At 45.0% G+C, this 24024-nt stretch overlaps 2 protein-coding genes across 10 annotated transcripts in view; both read left to right on the forward strand.

Moving 5' to 3' along the window:
* LOC141147358 (uncharacterized) overlaps nucleotides 1-15660 on the forward strand; it is a 71046-nt gene extending 55386 nt beyond the window's left edge. Inside the window, exons 5-6 of the mRNA XM_073634596.1 lie at nucleotides 11631-11972; nucleotides 15656-15660. Of these exons, the coding sequence (XP_073490697.1) occupies nucleotides 11631-11972; nucleotides 15656-15660 (347 nt within the window). The remainder of the gene's footprint in view (nucleotides 1-11630; nucleotides 11973-15655) is intronic.
* Nucleotides 1-24024, forward strand: part of LOC141148587 (uncharacterized) — a 580328-nt gene that overhangs the window by 158129 nt on the left and 398175 nt on the right. The window lies entirely within an intron of this gene.

Below are 24024 nucleotides of genomic sequence, written 5' to 3' on the forward strand. Positions count from 1 at the left end.
CTACTGCCTGCAGCAGGTTTACCCTGATGGTCACATGTACTCCACACTAGGTAGCACTTCTCACCGTGTCTCTGAATAGCCATATGCATGTGCGCGCCTCTGGCCCATGCTTCTGTTGAGATATCGGACCATTCACCAAAACGTTTTAGACACACCTTTAATTTGGCAATAAAATTTTGATGTGTGTTAATATGTGCTCTCTATGTGCCTTGAAAGTCATAATCACACTTATCTTTTGGAACTTTCCATACAGTATGTAGCAGAATCTCTAACCTCTTCCAGTCTGATGAGAACCTTCAAGGCCAAAGACAGCTGACATCTTTCAATATGTAGTGGGTTGTGAGGCATAGTGGGTGCAAAGATGGTGAAAGTCATTGGGCGCCAGACACTTCTTGGATGCAAAAGAGGTTTTATTTCTTTTAACAGTGCTTTTTATATTTTGCAAGGAGAAGAGGGTTAGGGTCAGGACACCCTTGAGTAGTTACAATTTCAATTGGCAGACTCTGAGAATTCAATAGGAGGACAGCCGTACAGGAAAGGGCCCCAGCAAGGTGCCACTTCTGTATGTGCAAGTTTGCTGTCTCCTATGGCAACAGTATCTAACAGTTCCTAACACAAAGTTCAACAGTTCTTTCAGCTTCACTACAATGTCCACTCTTCAGCTCTTCAGCCCCTTGAGCTCCTAGTCTCTCACTGGACTCTGATTCACTGACTCTGAATCCCGTGAGCACCTCAAGGCTTTTGCCGTGGTATCTCCCTCAAGCGTCACCTACGTTTCCCTGCTGGGTCCCTAGCTTGGCACACCAGATACCTTTCAAGCTTCACCCCTGCTGGCCGGCTCGGTCCCTGGCTTGACACACAAGGCTGCTCTGCAAGCGTCACCTCTGCTGGTTGGGTCCCTGACTTGATCACCTCCTGAAGTTTCCAGATTCTCCAACATGCCCGTTCGGTGAGAATACTGCTCCGGTACTTGCTTCAGTTACTCACTGTGGTCCCTGGTAATAAGGTGGTTGGTCCCTTAGTGGAGACAGCATCCCTTCTATCTCTGACCATGACAGGTTCTACGGCCAGCAGAACCGTCACTTTTGGTTGGACTGCAAGCCGCAATCCCAACCCTGCGCTTCCCTCTTACTTCTGGATAGGCCCTCACACAGCCTGGCAGCCAGATGCCCCCGGAATATGCCCAATTTCAGGCCTAGCAGCCCAGGGCAGACAACACATGTCCACCCAGACAGCAGTCCGGGTGGCACAGAACACCGATCCCCTGACTCCACCCGAATATATAGGTTCTCCCAGCAGGCTAATGGATTCAAGAAAACCCCTGCCCATTCGCTGAGATATCCCATATACCCATAACTTGAAATATTCTTCTCACATCTAATGCCACCAAGTGCCTGGCCACCTAGTGGCAGAAGATAAAAGTTCAACAAGGCAAAACTTAGGAAGAATTCAATGGATCTCTAACAACTATCTACAGTAGCTGCTCCTGACAAGGGATTTGGTGTGGAGCTCCCTGATTAAACCCCAGGGCGCTACAAGTACATAAGGGATGCTGGCACTGAGCAGCATACAATAATCCTATGTGTTTTTTTTACCATCCTGACATAGCTGTGTGCTACATATACGATACAAATAGTAGCATCTTCTGTGGTGGAAGTAGCAAAAAAGAATAAAGGCCTATACAGACAATTCTGGATGTGCAGGAATACCATGGTTACTAGTAGGCATGTAGTCAAGCTCAAATGATAAAATACAAAGACCTCGCTCTGTACTAAAGGTATATAAAATACATAGACTGCATTGTGTTAGGGCGACCTAAAGGTAGGGTCGCTAAAAATGTCCCAAAAAAATGCTCGTGCTCAAACTCAAATGGCCTAAACAATAAAAATTCCAAGTCCCAAATTGAGTGCTCGTGCTCAAAGATAGATGCGGGATTCTGTACTTGATAAGTGCTCAGACAAGGTGCCCCCACATAGATGTAAACTCACCCCTCAGAGTGGACCAACAATCTCTAGTATGGTCAAATGCAAATGTGGGGCAACCCCTGTAGATCTTCTTTAGACTGGCGTTGCCTGGGATAAATGTTCCTCATGTGGATAGATGTGACAAAGAAATCTCATCGCGCAATAACGTTTAAAAATGTATTCCAAATATAAAAACATAGTAGTCAACTCACATGTAAGGGTGCCTAAAGCCTGGCACCCGGTTATCCAGGAAGTTACCCAGAGTTATCCAGGAAATCTGCCCATAGGCAATGGTAGGCCGCTGTTGCGGTTAGTGTTCGATTTCCGGAAACGGGTGTTGGGGCGGACGTATGTCGAGATGACGCGAATCAACCTCAGTGCTTTTCAGCCTATCAAATGGGCCGTCATCAGGAAGTCATCACACCTTCCTGATGATGGCCCATTTGATAGGCTGAAACGCAGCAAATTTTTTCACTGCAGCTGCTAATTATTTGATCTGGTATCACCACATTTATATTTAGTATTATCTAGTTTCCTTTGGTGCTTTTGTTATTTAATCAATGTAGTCAAGCTGACAAGACTATAATCTAGACTCGTGTTGTGCAGCCATCATCTTGAGGCTATGGAAAGGTAGGGACGTGGGAAGACATGCTGCCGGCCCCTCCAGTGTAGTTTTTGGAAGGAATAAAAGTGATCAGACACAGGGGGGTCCAAATTGTCCAAGATCTTCTCCCACATCTCTCTTTAATGTCTATGGGCACTAGAGCTGCACAATTCTGGCCAAAATGAGATTTACGATTTTTTTACTTAGTATAAAAAGATCACGATTCTCTCAAGATTCTCGCAACATAATTTTTTTTTAGGAGAAAGAGATTGATTGATAGAGAGAGATTGATTCAGAGAGATTGATTGAGAGAGCAATTGATTGAGATTGATTGAGAGATATTGATTGATTGAGAGCAATTGATTGAGAGAGTGATTGATTGAGAGCGATTGATAGAGATTGAGAGATTGATTGAGAGTAATGGATTGAAAGCGATTGATTCGAGAGAGATTGAGAGATTGATTTAGAGCGATTGATTGAGAGAGTGATTGATTGAGAGCGATTGATAGAGATTGAGAGATTGATTGAGAGTAATGGATTGAAAGCGATTGATTCGAGAGAGATTGAGAAACTGATTTAGAGCGATTGATTGAGAGAGATTGATTTAGAGCGATTGATTGAGAGAGATTGATTTAGAGCGATTGATTGAGAGAGATTGATTGATTGATTGATTGATTGATTGAGAGAGAGATTGATTGAGAGAGATTGATTGAGAGAGATTGATTGAGAGCGATTGATTGAGAGAGATTGATTGAGAGCGATTGATTGAGAGCGATTGATAGAGAGAGATTAATTGAGAGCGATTGATTGAGAGCGATTGATAGAGAGAGATTAATTCAAAGAGATTGATTAATTGAGAGTGATTAATTGAGAGATTGATTGATTGAAACTCTCAATCAATCTCTCTCTCTCTCAATCTCTCTCTCTCTCCCAATCACTCTCTCAATCAATCTCTCTCAATCAATCTCTCAATTAATCAATCTCTCTGAATTAATTTCTCTCTCAATCACTCTCAATTTGAGAGTGATTGATTGAGAGAGTGATTGAGAGACAGAGAGAGATTGATTAATCGAGAGATTGATTAATTGAGACTTGATTGAAAGAGAGAAAGATTAAGCATTTGATGATTCTAAGCCCTCATGCACACAGGTTGTTAAAATAACGTTATGAAAATGCCAGTATCTTTGCAGTGATTTTTTTTCAGCTTTTTTCAGCGTTTTTTCAATAGCGTTTTTGAGCGTTTTTGAGCATTTTTCCGCGTTAGCGTTTTTTAGCGTTTTTTTTTTTTTTCAAAATTTTTTTTTTTTTTTTTTTCAATGGATCAAAAACGTTAAACGTTGGTGAATGACGTTTTTGAGCGTTTTTGAGCGTTAGAGCGTTTTTACAGCTGAAAAACGTCTCTCAGAACCCACTGGTCCTGGGTTTTTTTTACAGCTTAAAAACGCCTATGCCACTTGCAGCTCAAAAACGCCTAGGTGGGCATGAAGCCATAGACTAACATAGACAGGCCTTTTTAAGCTGCAAAAAAAGCAGCTGTAAAAACGTCCGTGTGCATGAGGACTTAAAGAAAAAAAAGTAAAGCAGCTCACATTTCCTCAGTGCAGTCACGCTTGTTTCCCGGGGCCTCTGTGAAGAAGAAACATTAAATTTTATAATAAACTGACGCGCTAATGGACTATTTTGGTGTCTTGTATAGTATTATATTATGGCAAACATATACAGAAATGTGTAGTGACGTGACCATATAAGGTCTATTAGAGTCTTATTTTAAGTGCCGTGATAATCCTTTGTGCAGGTGATAAAATATATAAATATTTGAGATGGTGTTGATTATTGCACTTCTTCCTTACATTAAAAAATGTGTATAAAGCTGCACCTCTGCTAAAGTGTTCTGATACCACTCCAAAAATGAAAATTACCGTATTTATCGGTGTATAACACACACTTTTTTCCCCTTAAAATCAGGGGAAAATCGTGCGTGCATGTTATACGCCGATCCCCCGCCGATTGTGAGCCTTTTGGCTGTTCTCGGCGGGTTTCGGACGTTCTCGGCAGCTTTTGGCGGCTTTCTGGCACTTTCAGCCATTCTCGGCGGCTCTCGCAGTCCCGCGTGTGCCGCCGAAAGCCGAGTGCGTCTGAAAGCCGCCGAGAACGGCCGAGAGCCACCGAGAATGGCCGAAAGCCGCCGAGAATGGCCGAAAGCCGCCGAGAGAGCCGCCGAGAGTGGCTGAGAACGGCGGCGCCATTTTTAAACGCCAGATGTACGTCAAACGACACAGGGCAAGGCTGGAATGGGCTGCAGACTACTGATGGACGAGGCTGCAATGGGGGACAATGGGGCACAAGGCTGCAATGGGGCACAAGGCTGCAATGGAGGACAAGGCTGCAATGGGGGACAATGCTGCAATGGGGCACAAGGCTGCAATGGGCGACAAGGCTGCAATGGGGGACAATGCTACAGATGGACACTGACAAGGCTGCAATGAGGGACAATGCTACAGATGGACAATGACAAGGCTACAGATGGACACTGATTGGCTGCATTGATGGGCATTTAAATGTAAGTTTTTCTCCTTAAAATTCCCTCCTAAACTTGGGGTGCGTGTTATACGCCGGCGCGTGTTATACGGCGATAAATACAGTATATAAGGTGAGATAGTGCGCTAAATACTTTTCCAAAGTATAGTGATAAAAATAATAAATAATAAAATTCGTAAATAAATATTACACAAGTAGTTACAATTAATTGAGATTGCTTATATTGCTCCTAAAACAATATGCGAATGTGTATAAACTGCACCTCTGCTTTCTAATACCACTCCAAAAATTGAAATTTATATATAGTGAGATAGTGTTCTGATACCACTCCGAAAAAAGAGAATTATATAAAGTGAAATAGTGCGCTAAATATTTTTCCAAAATATGGTGATAAGAATATTAAATAATATGATCCATAAATAAATAAATATTACACAGGTAATTTCAATACATTAAGATCGCTTATGTTAATCCTAAATCAATATGCAGTTGTTGGTGTCTTATAATGCATTTATATAATAGTCTTCAGTGAGTAGGGATGAGCCGGACAACCCCCCGTTCGGTTCGCACAAAGTCTATGGGACACGAACATGAATAATCAAAAATGCTAATTTTAAAGGCTTATATGCAAGTTATTGTCATAAAAAGTGTTTGGGGACCCGGGTCCTGCCCCAGGGGACATGGATCAATGCAAAAAAAAGTTTTAAAAACGGCCATTTTTTCAGGAGCAGTGATTTTAATAATGCTTAAAGTCAAACAATAAAAGTGTAATATTCCTTTAAATTTCGTAGCTGGGGGGTGTCTATAGTATGCCTGTAAAGGGGCGCATGTTTCCTGTGTTTAGAACAGTCTGACAGCAAAATGACATTTCGAGGGAAAAAACCCATTTAAAACTAATCGCGGCTATTGCATTGCTGACAATACACATAGAAGTTCATTGATAAAAACGGCATGGGAATTCCCCACAGGGGAACCCCCGAACCAAAATTAAAAAAAAAAATGACGTGGGGGTCCCCCTAAATTCCATACCAGGTCCTTCAGGTCTGGTATGGATATTAAGGGGAACCCCGGCCAAAATTAAAAAAAAAAATGACGTGGGGGTCCCCCTAAATTCCATACCAGACTCTTCAGGTCTGGTATGGATTTTAAGGGGAACCCCGCACCAAAAAAAAAAAAAAAACGGCGTGGGGTCCCCCCAAAAATCCATACCAGACTCTTATCCGAGCACGCAACCTGGCAGGCCACAGGAAAAGAGGGGGGGACGAGAGTGCGGCCCCCCTCCTGAACCATACCAGGCCACATGCCCTCAACATTGGGAGGGTGCTTTGGGGTAGCCCCCCAAAACACCTTGTCCCCATGTTGATGAGGACAAGGGCCTCATCCCCACAACCCTGGCCGGTGGTTGTGGGGGTCTGCGGGCGGGGGGCTTATCGGAATCTGTGGTAAGTATGGTATTCCTGCGCTACCATGCAAAATTGGAAAACTATATGGGGGGGGAGGGACAAGCAGCTTGCACCGAGAAGGGTCCAACCTGGCCCTAAAAGATAGCTAGAATAGAACAAAGGGGGGTGGTGCTGCGCTAGTCCTAGTGTAAACGTATCTAGATAGTGCCGAGTATTAATAGAGTGGCATATTGCCTAATGTAGAAGGTAAATAATAAAGATGAATCATGCGTTGTTGAAATATATGCTGCATACGTAAATTAATTAGGAATGAAAACTACAAGTGAATAGAGTGAATTCACAACTAATTCCAGATGCAGACCCTACACCTATGGTGTAAAAAGCAATAAAAATGTATGTGGAAAGTGCAAACAAGTGGAATAAAATGAATATAATAAATACGTATAATGTGAACCGCACTCAAGTACAGGGTACCTCTGAGTGTCTAGAGTGATCACAGTAAAGTGATATATATGCAGAGTGACAACACATTGAAAATGGAAATAATAATCGGGATGTAAAAATAAACCACACTTAAGTGCAAGGTTACTATGAGTGTCTTGAGGGATCACGTTAAAGGTGATGAAATAAAATCAGAAAGGTGAAAAATAAAACCTGTACATAAATACTCTAAACATATGGGTATGGGTGTGACTAATCCTTCAGCTGCAGTGCGAACCTTTATATAAATACATTTAAAACATAAACGCATATGAATAAAAATCAAAATAACATAGACCGCACTTCAGTGCAACGTAAAAATAAATATCCTATGAAAACCTATACAGGGTGATGATAAAGTGTCCAGTGTCAGCAATCCGTGCTCACAAAAATAATACAGCGTCCAAAAAACAAAGTGACTTTGTGCAGCAATACTTCATTAAAAAACTTCTTAAACGTGCTTAATAGGAATCGTGAAGGCAGCAGCTAGATTCTAGCGTTGCTTTCCTCAGATAGGTGAGAAGTGACAACACCAGTCCTCTTCATGCAGCAATCCTATAATGGAGGGCAATGGCCCCTTACCTCACTGTGCTGAGGTTACAGCATGAAACAGTGTGTATGATGTCTCCTATGGGGGTCAGTCCTGGGTCTCAAACCGTCCTATAGTATGCCTCCGATCATGCAGGGGGCACAGCGGCCAGAAGGAAAACAAAAGTGCCACATAGTGTAGTAATTTTGTAAAGTGAAGGCTTTATTCAAGAGATAATTATGGTACTCACACAGCGGTGCAACAGGGGATGAGTTGTATCCTGACGAGCAGCGAGCTCGTATGTTGTTACAGTGGAGGGTGCCGGTCCCTCATCTTTATTATTTGCCTTATCGGAATCTGGAAGCCCCCTTTAACAAGGTGACCCCTTCTCTTCTTCTCCTTGGGCCGCTCCACACCCATGGCATGGGGGGATGCTCCCGCTCTTCTCTTCATCTTCTTCATCTTTTTCTTTTCTTCTTTTCTTCTCTTCTTTTCTTCTTCATTTTCTTCTCTGGGCCGCTCCGCACCCATGCTGGCATGGAGGGAGGCTCCCGCTGTGTGACGGCGCCACCCGGTGACCCCGCCCCCCTCTGACGCACGGGACACGACGGGACTTCCCTGTGGCATTCCCCGTGACGTCACAGGGAAGTCCCGTCAAGTCACCGTGCGTCAGAGGGGGCGGGGTCACCGGGTGGCCCCGCCCCCCATTATTTAAGAACCGTCAGACGAGGAGACGCCATCACACAGCGGGAGCCTCCCTCCATGCCAGCATGGATGCGGAGCGGCCCGGAGAAGAAAATGAAGAAGAGAAGAAAAGAAGAAGGAAGAAGAGAAGAGGATGAAGAAGAAGATGAAGAGAAGAGCGGGAGCATCCCTTCATGCCATGGGTGCGGAGCGGCCTGAGGAGAAGAAGATAGAAGACGCTGCAGAGGAGATGCTGGACGAGAACGCCGGAGGAAGAACCAGAAGAGCCAGAAGAACCAGAAGAAGAAGATGAAGGAAGATAGAAGAAAGAAGAAGCATTTAAATAAAGGAATTGTCAAAAACTGTCTCTTGTCATTTTTAACATTTTCAACAGTTTTTTTGTGAAATGGTAGGGGTAAGTACCCCCTTACCATTTCACACGGGGGGGCGGGATCTGGGGGTCCCCTTGTTAAAGGGGGCTTCCAGATTCCGATAAGCCCCCCGCCCGCAGACCCCCACAACCACCGGCCAGGGTTGTGGGGATGAAGCCCTTGTCCTCATCAACATGGGGACAAGGTCTTTTGGGGGGCTACCCCAAAGCACCCTCCCAATGTTGAGGGCATGTGGCCTGGTACGGTTCAGGAGGGGGGCGGCCTGCCAGGTTGCGTGCTCGGATAAGGTTCTGGTATGGATTTTTTGGGGGACCCCACGCCGTTTTTTTTTTTTTTTTTGGCGCGGGGTTCCCCTTAAAATCCATACCAGACCTGAAGGATCTGGTATGGAATTTAGGGGGACCCCCACATCATTTTTTTTTTTAAATTTTGGTTCGGGGTTCCCCCTTGGGGAATTCCCATGCCGTTTTGAACTTCTATGTGTATTGTCGGCATTGCAATAGCCGCGAGTAGTTTTAAATGGGTTTTTTCCTTCGAAATGTCATTTTGCTGTCAGACTGTTCTAAACACAGGAAACATGCGCCCCTTTACAGGCATACTATAGACACCCCCCAGCTATGAAATTTAAAGGGATATTACACTTTTATTATTTGACTTTAAGCATTATTAAAATCACTGCTCCTGAAAAAACGGCCGTTTTTAAAACTTTTTTTTGCATTGATCCATGTCCCCTGGGGCAGGACCCAGGTCCCCAAACACTTTTTATGACAATAACTTGCATATAAGCCTTTAAAATTAGCACTTTTGATTTCTCCCATAGACTTTAAAGGGTGTTCCGCGGCATTCGAATTTGCCGCGAACACCCCAAATTGTTCGCTGTTCGGCGAACTTGCGAACAGCCAATGTTCGAGTCGAACATGAGTTCGATTAAAACTCGAAGCTCATCCCTATCAGTGAGTATAAATACCAAGTTCATAAAGACAACTGGTGTTCACTGGTAGATTGCCTTTCTCCCTGATTGGATGGGAATCAGCCTACATTCCAATTATACCCACAATACCCCGCTGAGTATTGGAAATTCAATGATGTTTTGGCTCCAGTAATTCAATTTTCGTTCATGCAAACAAAATATATAAAACTTTCATTGGGCAGTGATAGGGTCACTTGATAAAGTCATGTGACATGTAACGCAACGCGTCGGGAGGAGCCAAGTGACGTCATCCGGAGTGTTTTTGCATTGCTCTGATCCACACTCGTAGAATAGAGTGAGGAGGTGATCAACAGTGGACGGCTGACTGCTCTATGCGCTCGAGATACGATACTTATACAGTGAGTGCATCTTGTTTTATGTTACCATGAGGCTTCAATAGTAAAGTTCACTGCACAATGAAAGTTTTTATATATTTTGTTTGCATGAACGAAAATTGAATTACTGGAGCCAAAACATCAGTGAATTTCCAATACTCAGCGGGGTATTGTGGGTGTAATTGGAATGTAGGGTGATTCCCATCCAATCAGGGAGAAAGGCAATCTACCAGTGAACACCAGCTGTCTTTATGAACTTGATATTTATACTCACTGAGGACTATTATATAAATGCATTATAAGACACCAACAACTGCATATTGATTTAGGATTAACATAAGAGATCTTAATGAATTGAAATTACCTGTGTAATATTTATTTACGGATTTTATTATTTATTATTTTTATCACTATACTTTGGAAAAGTATTTAGCGCACTATCTCACCTTATATAATTTTCATTTTTTTGAAGAAGAAACATTGCTTACCCGACCAACCAATCACATTCTTCTTTACTGAGTGACGTCAGCACACTGGCTCCCACGGCTTCCCCTCCACTCCGAAACGGGGAAACATCCCGGGGACAACATCGATCGGCGCGCTTTTCAGCTCACAACATTTAAATTGCTTGATAATCAGAATCACACAAATCCGGAGTTGCGATCGCGGCGGGCGGAGAATTGTGATAACGATTTATCCGCAATTAATCGTGCAGCTCTAATGGGCACCTTAAACTGTTCTAGTCATATGAGATCACATGGATCTATTTCTGGTTGAATACAGTGGAAGGAGATGCCACAACAGGCAAAAATCTAAATGAAGAAAATACAAACCTTCTAATTGTCAGAAAGAATTGTGTTTGAATCTTCACCCCAGATAATGTAGATCTGCAGTTCAACTAAACTATTGAACCAACATAACTATTCCCATTATTCCCGAGCTGGGTTCCCGGGTCTGTACACCCCCTGTGCCCATTATGAGGGGTTCCCACCATCCCTGTGCTGGGTTCCCGGGTCTGTACACCTACTGTGCCCATTATGAGGGGTTCTAGGAGCTTAAAAAAACGCTAGTGTGCATGGAGCCTCATAGTTTTAACAAACAATAAATAAACATACAAGCACATCAAAGGGAAAAGGACCTTCACCAATGTGCTTCTGCAGTGATGTGAGGGTGAAACTTTATTAACAAATACTGTTTCGTGTTTCTGAAACGAAGACTGCAGTAATAGACTGCAGTTGCAGAAAATTACCAACAGATGGCTCCCTACTCAACACAACCATATGATAGACAGTACAAAGAGGCTGCAGAAGATCAGCAGCATGGTGATTCAAAGAGGATGAAAAAAAGGGGAAAACAATTTTAAAATTTGTACTTGTTTATGATACATAGTGTCTTAGCAAACCAAATGACATCCTGTTTGGTTCGTATCTACTAACATTCATTTGAATCATAGTTGCTCTTATGGGCACTTAGATCTATATGTGGTCACACATGCCTTTATATAAACAAAAGTTGAAATGTCAAAAAGCTGAAATTTTAGAAACAGAAAGAGCAGCAGACCACTTATAAAGTCTTTGTCTAGGTCAGGGTTGGGAGGTCCACCAAAACCAGATGCTTGCTGCAAGTCAACTTCCTGAGCTGTCATGGTTTGTATATACAGTACTACTTCTTGGAGATGTGGGAGATGAAAACTGAACCCTAATGATGATGATGTATATTTTTGTTTTGTAGAATACCCATGGATCCCTGTGGTGGAAGAGATACAGACACCCGACATATTCCGTAACACACCGGTCACCCTTCAGTGTCATATCTCCAAATATTTCCCTGATGATATCACTGTGACATGGCTGAGAAAAAGCAAGAATCAGGAGATATGTGAGGAGACTGATAATATGGTTAGCAATACAATAACCCCCAGGAGAGGAGATGGTAACGCATACAGCTGTACAGCCAGTCTGACCATCACCCCCACACTGAGTGTCCACCAGGGGGCAGAATACATCTGTAGGGTGGATCACCCCTCTCTGGAGAGACCCATCGAGAAAAGAACTGAAAATCTTATTGTAATGGGTGAGTGTTTGTATTATTTGCACAGATCTCACATTACAGTGGTTCCCTAAAGAGGCCCTGTTACCAACAAACAATTGGGGTAAAAGCACAGAAAAAAAGGACCAAGCCTCTTTTTGAGATTTGTTGTTTACAAGTTAAAACATGTTTTTTTTGCTAGAAAATTACTTAGAACCCCCAAACATTATACATTTTTACTTTCAAAATCTTTTATTGGTTTTGTACAAAAACAAGAAAATATACAAAATAAAATACAATACAGGATTTGAAGATACATGTCATGTAACATCCTCTGATATATAAGGTATGCCTGCTGGGGTTAGAGCATTAGCATTCAAAAGGCACATTAATTATGATTAACTATGATGTGTAGGAGTCGATGCTTGAAATTTTGCAACTGATGTAGACAAAGAACGTGTACCCCAAGGGGGTTATCTGGCGTCTATGGAGGCATTAGGGGATCCCACCGGCACCCCTTACGGGATCATGCTGTGCTCGGTGTGAGCCCCCCTCCTCTCCTGACCAGGGATTGACCGAGGGCCCTAGGGTCTTAAAGTACCATGTAACAAAGCAGTGAAGATTACTACTTATCCGAGCAAACCCGGCTGCGAGATGAGCAATGACTGTCTCAAAATGAAGGAAAACTGGTCAGAGAACACCATACAGTCAATACCCACTGAACTATCCTGGTTTTCCCCAGCAGAGGGACTGGATCAATCTAAAAAAACATTTGGAGGGACAGGAAAGAGGAAGAGGAGAGAGGAAAAGAGTGAAAAGAATTTTAGCCGTTCGTCTGGAGGGACCCCCGCCTCATAAGTTGACCCTTTTTATTTTTGGGGTGGGACTCCTGATATGAGAGAGATGCCGACGAGTTTTGCCCAGGGCTCCCATATGGCTTCAAATTGCTTAGATTTGTCATCTAAGATGCTAGCCAGTTTCTCCTGGGCCATGATCCAAGAGATTTTGTGGGTAGCTGCTTTCACCGAGACTTTGGGCTGTTTCCAGGCCTTAGCAATGGTAAGTTTTGCACCTAAAAGTATGAAGTGTGTCAGTTTGCGTGAGCTCTTCGGCATCCTGGGAAGGTTGTCATTAAGAAGAGCTATGGTCGGGGATTTTGGGATTTGGATCTGAGTCGTTTTCCTTATTAGGGAAAAAATCTTGTTCCAGAAGGGCCTTAGTCTGGGGCATTCCCACCATACATGGGCCATTGTGCCCAATAGCTGACACCCCCGAAAACACCTGGGGTCAGCCGTTGGGAACATTCTGGAGAGCTTGACAGGTGTGAGATACCACCTTGTTAAAACCTTAACGCCTCCTTCGATTAGGGAAATGTTTTTGATGCCTTTAAAGGTTCTGTCGAGGGAGCATCTCCATTTAGAGATCTCCCATTCAAAGGCTAGGTCCCTCTCCCAGTCCAACATAAAAGGGGTTTTTTGGGGGTGCAAGGCTAGTGACTGGTAGATGACAGAGATCCCCCCTCTCTGTTCGAAGGAGCGACCACACCATAATTCGTATGGCGTAAAGGTGTTATGTGAGGGGATTCCCCCTTTCCAACGTTGACAGAGGAAATGTCTAATTTGGTGGAATCTGAAGTGCTCAGAATGCGGAATTTCAAGTTGCCTTAGACCTTGCTCCAAGGAGATAGGGCCCTCGTTCGTGAAAAAATGTCCGATTCGATACAGTCCCTTGTCCAGCCACCAACGAAAAGCCCTAATATCCATCCCAGGGGGAAAATCAGGGTTATTGAAGATGTGTGCTAAAGGGAGACATTTAGAGATTAATGCCGAATTTTTCCTTAGGTAATCCCATATATGAAATGATTGAGATAAGGATGGGGAGAGAATTGGAGGTCTCTGTTTGGGAGGAGTCCAGAGGAGATAGTCCATGGTGTAAGTGGGGACAGCCTGTCATTCTATGTGAATCCAGTCTGGTTTCTCTGCCCCGGAGTAAACCGTGGACAGTTGGGCCAGCCTGGCCGCTTGGAAGTACCAGTGAAGCTGAGGAGCCCCCATGCCACCCTGGTCTCTTGGCAGGAATAGGGTTTTTTGTTGAAATCTATGGCCTCTCCCCCCCCAGATAAATTTGGTGATCTTCTTTTGAAAATTGGAAAGGTGTTCTTTAGTTATATTTATCGGGATGGCTCTGAAGAGGTATAACAGTCTGGGAAGAAGAGTCATCTTCACAGCATGAACTCTGCCCAGCCATGAAATTTCACCCTTGGACCATGCTCCCAGATCAGCTGTTAATTTCCGGTACATTGGGGGGAAATTTAGGGGGTACAGTTGTTCTGTTCTGGCTGGGAGTTTGATTCCTAAATAATCTATCCATTGATCGTTCCATTTGAAGTCAAAAGAGCTTTTAAGAGCGGCAACCGTATCCGACTGCAGGGAGATGTTTAAGGCAGAAGATTTAGAGTAGTTCACCTTGAGGCCAGAGGTGCGAGAGAAATCTTTCAATAATTTACATAAATTGGGGAGAGAAGTGATAGGGGACGTTATGAATAGGAGCATGTCGTCGGCGAAGAGCCCACATTTGTGGACTTGTTCCCCGCAGGATACGCCGTGAATGTTGGGGTCTGATCTGATCGCTATTGCCAGTGTTTCGATGGCCATAGCAAAAATGAGAGGGGAGAGAGGGCAGCCCTGTCTCGTCCCTCTCGTTATTTGAAGGGGTTTGGAGTATTGTCCCTGCAGTCGGATTATTGCCGCTGGGTTGGAGTAGAGGGAACTTAGTACCCCTAGGAAGCTAGCCCCGAAACCCCATTTCTCCAGGATGGAGAAAAGGTAAGGCCATTCGATCGAGTCGAAGGCCTTATGTAGATCTAGTGACAACAACATACCTGCTTGTTTTGGGCCCCCATCCCAATTTGATTGGAGGATGGAGACAATGTCCACCGCTCTCCTGATTTGATCTGGGCCCTGCCTTCCTGGGATGAAGCCTACCTGATCTTTGTGGACGTACTGCTTGATAAAGGAGGCTAGTCGGTTGGCTAAGATTTTGGTGAGTATCTTGAGATCATTATTAATAAGGGAAATGGGCCTATAGTTCTCTACTTCTTCGTGGTTCTTATTCGGTTTGGGGATTACTGTTATGAAAGCCGTATTCAAGTGGGGGTCTAATGGGGATCCCGTTCTCTTAGAGTTAAAAAATTTGGCCATGTGTGGGGCCAGTATTTCCCCGAACTTTTTGTAATAAGGGACTGACAAGCCATCCGGCCCGGGGGCCGAGCCTGTCTTGAGGTTTTTGATAACTTCCTTAATTTCGTCTGAGGAGAAGGGCTCCTCCATCAGGTCTCTGTGTTCTTTGGAAAGAGATGGCAGTTTGACATTCTCGAGGAAGGAGGCGGTCGAACTGTCGCTCTTTGTTTGCGTGGCTTTGTATAAGCCCGAGTAGAAGTCATGGAAAGCTGTCATGATTTTGGATGGATTGGCCGTGGGGGGTTGGCCTGCTATGCGCACTTTGGGGAAAGTGCGAGATTGGAACTTGGGGGAGAGTTTGGCGGCTAGCATTGTCCCGACTCTATCTTTGTGGCAGTAGAATTTAGCACCGCTCCATCTAATGTGTTTTTCAGCTTTTGCTGTTAAAGCTAGATTGAGTTCCAGTCTAATTGTGTCTAATTTGTCATTGAGGTCTTTAGATGGGGAGTTTTTATGTTCGGTTTTTAAAGCTATGTATTTTTGTTCCAGCCTGAGAATGTCTATCATCCTTTCTTTTTTAACTTTAGTGGCTAATCTGATGAGCTCGCCACGGACCGAGGCCTTGTGAGCTGCCCATAGTGTTTCGGGGGAGATGTTACCCACATTATTTAGCCGAAAATATTCCTTAATTGCGTCTGCTACTAACTTGGCTTGAACTGGATCCCCCAGGAGAGACTCGTTCAGTCTCCAATAAGAGCCACCACTACGCGATAGCACATTTTCCAAAGTCAGGAGGACCATTGAGTGGTCTGACCAGACTATGTCTAGGATTTTGGCTTTGGTGGCATGCGGGATGAGATTAGTCTGGATAAGAATGTGATCTATCCTTGCGTAGGTCTGGTGGGGCGAGGAGAAATGAGTAAAGTCCCTGGAGGTGGGATTCAGCTCCCTCCAAATATCTGCTAACCCCTGTGAGTGAATCATTTTAGCTATTCTGGTGCTTAGTTTGGTGGGGCGTGTTAGTTTTCCTTTGAGGGGGTTGGTTTTGTCTAGACCCTGGTCAAACGCCACATTTGAGTCTCCACCCCAAATGACTTTCCCCTCCAGGAGGGGGCCAAGAGTTGCAAAGAGGTTCTGGAAGAAGGATGCTTGGCCCTTATTAGGGGCGTAGTAAGAGATTATGGAGTAAAGTACTCCCTCCAGAGTGCCCTTGACAAGGATGAACCTACCCTCTGGGTCTTTAAGGTCAGAGATATGGTTAAATTTGCTATTTTTGGAGAAAAGTACTGCTACCCCTTTAGTTTTATTTGGTGCATTTGCCATGAAGAAGGATGGGTAGAAGGTGTGTAGGAACTTGGGACTGTATCGAATCGGAAAATGCGTCTCCTGGAGGAGAACTACATCCAGTTTGAGGGATTTATAATGGTCTAAGGCAACCCTTCTTTTCCTAGGAGAGTTGAGCCCCTGCACGTTGTGAGAGGCGACCTTAAGGTCCAGGCCCTTAGATACCTGATCAGTCATAGGAACAGAGAGAGGAGTGATCACCGGCCCAGCAGCCGCTTACCTTGTGATGGGGAGAGTTCCTTGAGTACGAGAGGGTGGACGGGTCTGTGGTATGGTGGCGTGGGGGAAGGACCTGGGGATCTCCAGACGGACAGCTAGGAGAAAGAGAAAAGGTGAGAGGAAGAGGAGGGGAAGAGGAGGAGAGACAAGTAAATAAAAAAAACAACAACGGTAATGACAAAAACTGTAGCGACAAGGGTCTTCTAGAAGGACCTGTGGAGGATAGCGGTATTTCATGCCGCTTAAACTCCAATTTAAGTCTTCCCTCGTCCATCTTGTCCGAGAGAAGTCTCACTCTTCGGGGGCACAGTGGTTGCCCTCGAGGTGAGAGGAGGCGCATGGGTACCACCCCGGACCCATACTTCTAAGGAACCGAACCTGTATAATATTTGCATAACGTGGTGTAAGATCTTCATCTCAATAAGCACAATCTATTACTACTATTACAGTACAGTAAAAACTTTCGTGGGGACTGTAAAAGGGATTTAAGTAGAGCTGAGAACCCAAATAAACCTGAAAATAAAAAGAAACAACGAGGAGAAGATAATTAAATGTCATGGGAGGTGCATGACCATCTGCCGTAGGCGACCTGCAACCTGGTACCTGGATCTGAAAAAGAAGATAGTTATTGGGGGCTGTGATGAACCGAGGACTCCGTGTTAAAAGTCTCAGGTTGGGATGGGAAGGGGACTCTCTTCCGCCTCGAGAAGGCCAAGGAATGACAAGTACTGTTCTCCGTGGGATGGGCACTTCAGGGGATTTCATCCGTAGACATAGTCCCATCTGTAGAAAAGGAAAAATTTTAAGTTCAATAGCCTGTGTCCGAGGCCTCGTCGGGGTTTTGGGTTTGAAAAGAGGAGCCTTAGCTCATTCGAAGAAGGGGGAACGTCCCCCACAGGAAAGACCGTGGAAGGCCTGGGCGCGTAAAAAGGGGTTCTTCTTGCTCCGTTAAGGGGGTTTGCCATCTTTGCTCCTCTTAGAGGGGCCCTTGAGCCAGAGAGGTGAGACTGGGCTGCCTGGGGGGGGGCGTTTGGATGAGCCCATGGTGGATGAGGAGAGCTCCATGGGGGCTTCCTGGGAGATCAGCTTGAGGGAGAGGAAAAGTTTTTCCCCTTCCGGGAGATTGGAGAAAGTGTGGGTCTTGCCTTGAATGGAAAACTTTACCGCGAAGAGGAATGTCCAGCGGTATTTGATGTCTCGTTCCATCAATACTGACAGGAGGGGTTTGAGGGTACGTCTTCTTTGGATGGTGGATTGAGCGAGGTCCGCGAAGACCTGAATTTGGTGACCCTGGTGTTGGAGCTTGGGCTTCAGACAAGATTGTCTCATTACCTCCTCTTTTACCGCGTAGAAGTGCGGTTTAACTATTATGTCCCTCGGGGACCCGTCTTTCCTTGGGGGGCCCAGGGCTCTATGTGCCCTATCCAGCTCCAGCCTATGTGGCGGGATGTTGGGGATGAGGTCCGAGATAAAGTCCTGCACCGTGAGGGGGATATCCGTGAAGGATTCAGGGAGGCCTCTAATTCGGAAGTTGTACCTCCTAGACCTATTCTCAAGTTCGTCAATTCTTGATAGGGCCGTTTCTAGTTGTTCTTGGACTGACTGGAGGTGTGCGGCGTTCTGGTTGGTTCTGGCTACTGTATGGTCAATTTTGTCTTCCATTGCCTCCATCCTAGAACCGAGGTTAGAGAGATCTGATTTAATAGCATTTGTGATCTGGGAGGCAGTGTTAGCCAGGCCCTTTTCTAAAAGGGTAGAGAATTTGGAGAAGAGCTCTTCTTGCATGACAGATATGTCCTGAAATGTGTATCCAGATGGGGAGCCTGCATAGGAGGGGAGGTGTGGGGGGATGCCTGAGGGAGAAGCGCCATCTTCCCCCTGCTCACTGCTGTTAGAATTTCTGCTAGCAGCCTGTGGAGTTTGGCGCTGGTGCAGGCCCTGGTGCGCGGTCTGGGTTGTGTTGTGGCCTCCCAGTGTTGCCTGGGCATAGGTCAGGGTCGGTGGGGTGAGGATGGGACGCTGCTCTGTCCCCTTATAGGTTGAGGCTGTGTGAGGCCTTGCAGTTTCCCCGTCGGCGGCCATCTTGGTGGACCCGTCCGCCGCTACCGCTGCAAATTGCGGGCCCAGGTCTCGGCGGGTTTGTGAGCCAGCCATCTCACCGTGTTCCCCCGCTGTTCCGCGAGCGGGGGGGGTGTTCGGGAGCGTCCTCCTCCTGCTGGGGCCGGGGTTATGCCGCTCGTCGGTCCGGGGTGGTGCGGAGCTATACATTTTTTTCTAACACCCTAGAGAATAAAATGGCGGTCGTTGCAATACTTTCTGTCACACCGTATTTGCGCAGCGGTCTTACAAGCGCACTTTTTTTGGAAAAAATACACTTTTTTTAATTAAAAAATAAGACAACAGTAAAGTTAGCCCAATTTTTTTTTTATATTGTGAAAGATGATGTTACGCCGAGTAAATTGATACCCAACATGTCCCGCTTCAAAATTGCGCCTGCTCGTGGAATGGCGACAAACTTTTACCCTTAAAAATCTCCATAGACAACGTTTAAAAAATTCTACAGGTTGCATGTTTTGAGTTACAGAGGAGGTCCAGGGCTAGAATTATTGCTCTCGCTCTACCAATAGCCGCGATACCTCACATGTGTGGTTTGAACATCGATTTCATATGTGGCGCTACTCACGTATGCGTTTGCTTCTGCACGCGAGCTCGGTAGGACAGGGCGTGTTTAAACATTTTTTTTTCTTATTTATTTTTTATTTTTTATTTTTACACTGTTCTTTAAAAAAAAAATTGTGTCACTTTTATTCCTATTAAAAGAAATGTAAACATCCATTGTAATAGAAAAAAAGCATGACAGGACCTCTTAAATATGAGATCTGGGGTCAAAAAGACCTCTGATCTTATATTTACACAAAAATGCAATAAAAAAAATGTAATAAAAAAAAAAATGGCCCTTTAAGAGTTGTGGGCAGAAGTGACCTTTTGACGCCACTTCTGCCCTACAATGGTATGGAGACGGGTGGGGGCCATCTTCCCCCTCACTCGTCTCCATACCCAAAACCGAGAAGGATCTGTTCGCCTCCGCCGCTACCAACGGCTCCGGTAAGAGGCTGAGGACACCGGAGCGCAGCGGGGGGGGGCCCTCTCCCACTGATAAAAGTGATCTTGCGGCAAATCCGTTTCAGAGACCACTATTATCTTGTACCAGACCGCCGGCCGAAGAAGAGGATACCGGGGTTATGGCAGCTAGCTGCTGTCATAACAACGATATTCCTCCTCAAAGTTAGGACGTATATCGGCGTGCGGCGGTCCGGAAGTGGTTAAATGCTGTTGCGTAGTAACTTACCATACTTGTAATGTGCTAGTTCCCTAGCCAAGTCCTCTCCTTGCACACCACAGCCCTCTCCTTTTCCTGATACCACCATGGCAGCATACTAGTGAAAGGCTCCGCCTCTCTTACACTCCCTCAGGACCAGTGAATAGCATAAATTAAAGGCCTAGTTAGGCCCCGCCCCATTCTTTTTTTTTCCTTCATACCTCTACGCACCAGTGAAGAGTAAGCAGTACTATGTCCTCACCTCTGCCCCCCTGTAGCATCCGGCTGGGTTGAGTCTCTCCCAGCGCTTGGGCCGCTGAATTGCGCTAAACAGCCTGGCAACCCCTTCTGTGGTTCTTGATGGGGTCCTGCAGTGTTTTCTCTTTAGGAACGAAATCTACCAGTAGGTAAGTGTCTGTGGGCTGAGGCTTGGGGGGGGGGGGGGGGGGCAGCTAGTACATTCATTTCACTCCTTTGGCCCCTCACAGGGCTGCCTATCCCTTTTTGTTTTTCTTTTCTGTCTCCCTATATGTTTCCCCTTTTTTATCTTGATCTTTTCCTTTTCTGTGCCTTCTTTGGCTCCATTTTTTGATTATGTTTGTCCTTTTGCTTGTTTTATCCTGTGCTGGACTGTTTTCTCTGTACTGGAGGCGCTCTTGATGACATCATCGGGCTGCGCCGGTCTGCACATGCACACTGGCTAGCGGGAGCACCGACCAATATTTTTCTTTTGGGAAAAGCTGCCCTCTTGTTAATGAGGGTCAGAGTCACAGGATAGATGTATTTTTTTTTTTTTTTTCCACTTCAGAAACCAATAAGTAGAGGGCTGAATCAACTCGATATTCATTAACTGTCGCCTTCTCAGGTTCACATCATGGTGGATTATGCATTACCTCAATTCCTTTTATGCCAGCGCTATAAACACTTTATTACATAACTTTAGCAACAGATCCCTTATTACTCCAATCTCCTAGGCTCAGCTATAGCTATGCTAAGGCCCAATATCAAGTGAGGCTTTATCTTTTTCTGAGCCAGTTTGGAGGAAGAAGGAGCGAAGAAAAGGAAGTAGAGATACAAGAAGAAAAAGAAAAACAAGAGAAGGATATAAAATAGGAAACTTATGGGCTCCCCATGCCCGTCGTCTACTGACCTACCCGGTGTTGCACGAAAAGATTACCTGTTCCCAAATCCACCCCCCCCACCCTCCCCCGATGTTTAACCTGTGCCCATCTAGATTAATTATTTAACTAAAAAGTTATACATATAACGATCTCTTCACTGTGTCACTCATTGTCCTCAAGGGTTTCAATTACCCATATATCTATGTTAAGCCCCTCTCTTGGTCTAATCCTACGCCTTGCCCACTAAGGGCGTCCTGCTTTCTCTATCCATGGCTTCCACATGCTTTCAAATTCCTGAAGGTTACCTCTCTTTATGTACTCCACTCTTTCCCTACTCAGGGTTTCGTTAATAGTAGAGATCCAGTCTTTCACCGAGGGGGGGTCTTTTGATTGCCATCTTAGTGTTATCATCTTCCTAGCCTGAAACAAGGCCCGCGTAATGGCCATCGTGGTGCTCAGTCTCTCTCCCAGCACTCTTCTATGCCCCAGAATACAGGCTATGGCCTCCTTTACCACTGTAGTACCAAAGATGTTTCCCAAATTCCCGGTTACCTCCTCCCAGTATCTAAACAACTTGGGACACCTCCACAGCATATGGATGAGGTCTCCCGACCTCCGACATCTCGGACAGTTATCGTTAGGCCTTCTCCCAAATTTGAAAAGTCTTTTAGGTGTATAGTAGGCTCTATTTAGCAACAACAGATGTGAGAGCCGCTGTGAAGGGGACACAGAGACCTGAGCACCCAACTCCAAGATTCTCACCCATTGTTCCTGGAACATTCCCCCTATATCCTCTTCCCATTTAGCCTTTAGCCCGTGGAGTATCCCCCCGCTGTTGTCTGATTTACTTAATTTATCATAAATTCTTGATATTATCCCTCTGGTGGGGTTTACCTGCATTATGCTCTGAAATAGAGGCATTTCTTCCCATCTCAGATTCTGAGCTTTAAATTGAGCTTTAAGGGCATGTTCTAGCTGGAAATATAGGAAGAGAGAGCTCCGCGGTAACTTGAATTCCCCGGCTAGTTCGGGGAATTTCTTTAACTTGGTGCTGTTATAAAGTTGACTTAGCCTTCTGATGCCAAGATTCTCCCACTCCCTGAATATGCCTATTTTAAGGACTTCCTGTAGGTTGCGATTGTTCCAAATAGGAGAGTAGACTGTTGGATATTCATATCTCATCATTTTCTTGACTGTTTTCCAGAGTTTAGTTATCAGTTTAATAGTTGGAAATTCGTCATGGAACATATCCGCCTCTAGAGTTTCAATTATTGTGTTATGTGGGGCACTTAGCAATAGCAACTTGCCATTGGGAGTGCCTCCTTTCGGTAACCCACATCCCAGCAACTGCTGTAGCTGAGTTGCCAAAAAATAGAGCTCAGGAAGTGGGAGGGCAAAGCCCCTCCCGAGTGGGAAGCTGGAGCACTCGAAGACGAATCCTGGCTTGCTTCCCCTTCCATATCAATTCTCTAAAGAGGCTATCAATTCTTTTAAACCACTTCTTGCCAATCCAGACTGGCGAGTTGTGCAGGACGTATAGCAATTGTGGCATCCATACCATTTTTATTAAGCTACATCTTCCTGCGGCGGACAGAGGCAGACGCCTCCAAATTCCTATTTTTTGTTTCAATTTTGTTAAAAGAGGGACGAGGTTTTTGCTGATATATAAGGTGGGGTCCTTCGCCAGAACAATTCCCAGGTATTTCAGGGCATCCACTATTACCATCTGGGGTATATCGCATGCTATTAACTCACTAGTGGGATCTATCGGCAAGAACTCAGACTTCTCCCAGTTTATCTCTAGACCAGAGAAACTGCCAAAGTCCTCCACTATCCTCAGGATAGATCTATAGATCTCCAGGGATAATTAGAGGGGCTCAAACAGTCCTGGAGGTTTGGTCAAGCAGAGCCCCTCTTTTGCCTGGCTCTGGATTGTTAGAAAAAAGAAACACTTTTTCATTTTTATTTGTTACTAATGTATATTTTTCTCTTTCATCTCTAAACCTTTCACTCTCTAATGCTATTTTCATTTTCAGCTATCCTTGTTTTTTTCAGCTGGTCATCCTTTTTGTCCGCAAACAATGAGTCAGTCACCATTTATATAAAAGACCCTGAAATTAAAAGGTGGGAGACCATCATGTGGTAAGTTTCAGGAAAAGAGTGCCCCCTTTGCGGATTGCTTTGAATTTTTTTCAGCCCTGCATGCGCATGCTTATGCTCTGTAAGTTCAAGAGCCACGGAAGGCGGACGTTTTTTGGAGGAACATAGCCCTAAAGGCCGCTCCCATTCAAGGGTAAAGTTCCAAGGATGATGTCTTATCGCTTCTTCCTAGAGCAATGCTGCCATCCCAGGAAAAGTCCTGCAGCGCCTGTGGCGCAATACCTATGCCCAATAGGCTAGTGAATAAAGACTGCCTGGAGGAGTTCGCAGCTGACAGGTAATACTCAAATAAAGAGGGTGGCGTGAGATTTTATACTGTACTTATTTCAAATATCTCGGCCAGGCTGACCCCTCCTAGTTGCCTGTCACTAGAAGAGTATCCTGGCACCTCAGCAGGCGGCGTTAACCCACTTAGTTCCGCTACTCTGGCGAGTGGACAGTAGTAGCTCCTCTTCATCAGAGGAAGGACCGGAACTGCTTGGCTTGAGTTTTCCCTCCATTGATTTATGTATCCAGACAGTCAAGCAGGCCAATTGTATGGGTAAAGTCATATTCACCCTTTCTTCAGAACGGCAAAGTCCGGAGAGAAAATCTCCTTTATTTGTCTATATGGGTTTTATCCTCGTTAGAGATTGGATAGCATCGCTTTAATCCCTGCCAACAGTAGATACGATGTTTGAAACTTTGGGCTGGGTTTGTTTTCTCAGGCAAGTTCGGTGTAAGATACCTTATAACAGGAAATCTGTGTTGGTAGG

Source organism: Aquarana catesbeiana, linkage group LG06 (assembly GCF_042186555.1).
Source record: "Aquarana catesbeiana isolate 2022-GZ linkage group LG06, ASM4218655v1, whole genome shotgun sequence".
In the NCBI taxonomy this organism is placed as follows: Eukaryota; Metazoa; Chordata; class Amphibia; order Anura; family Ranidae; genus Aquarana; species Aquarana catesbeiana.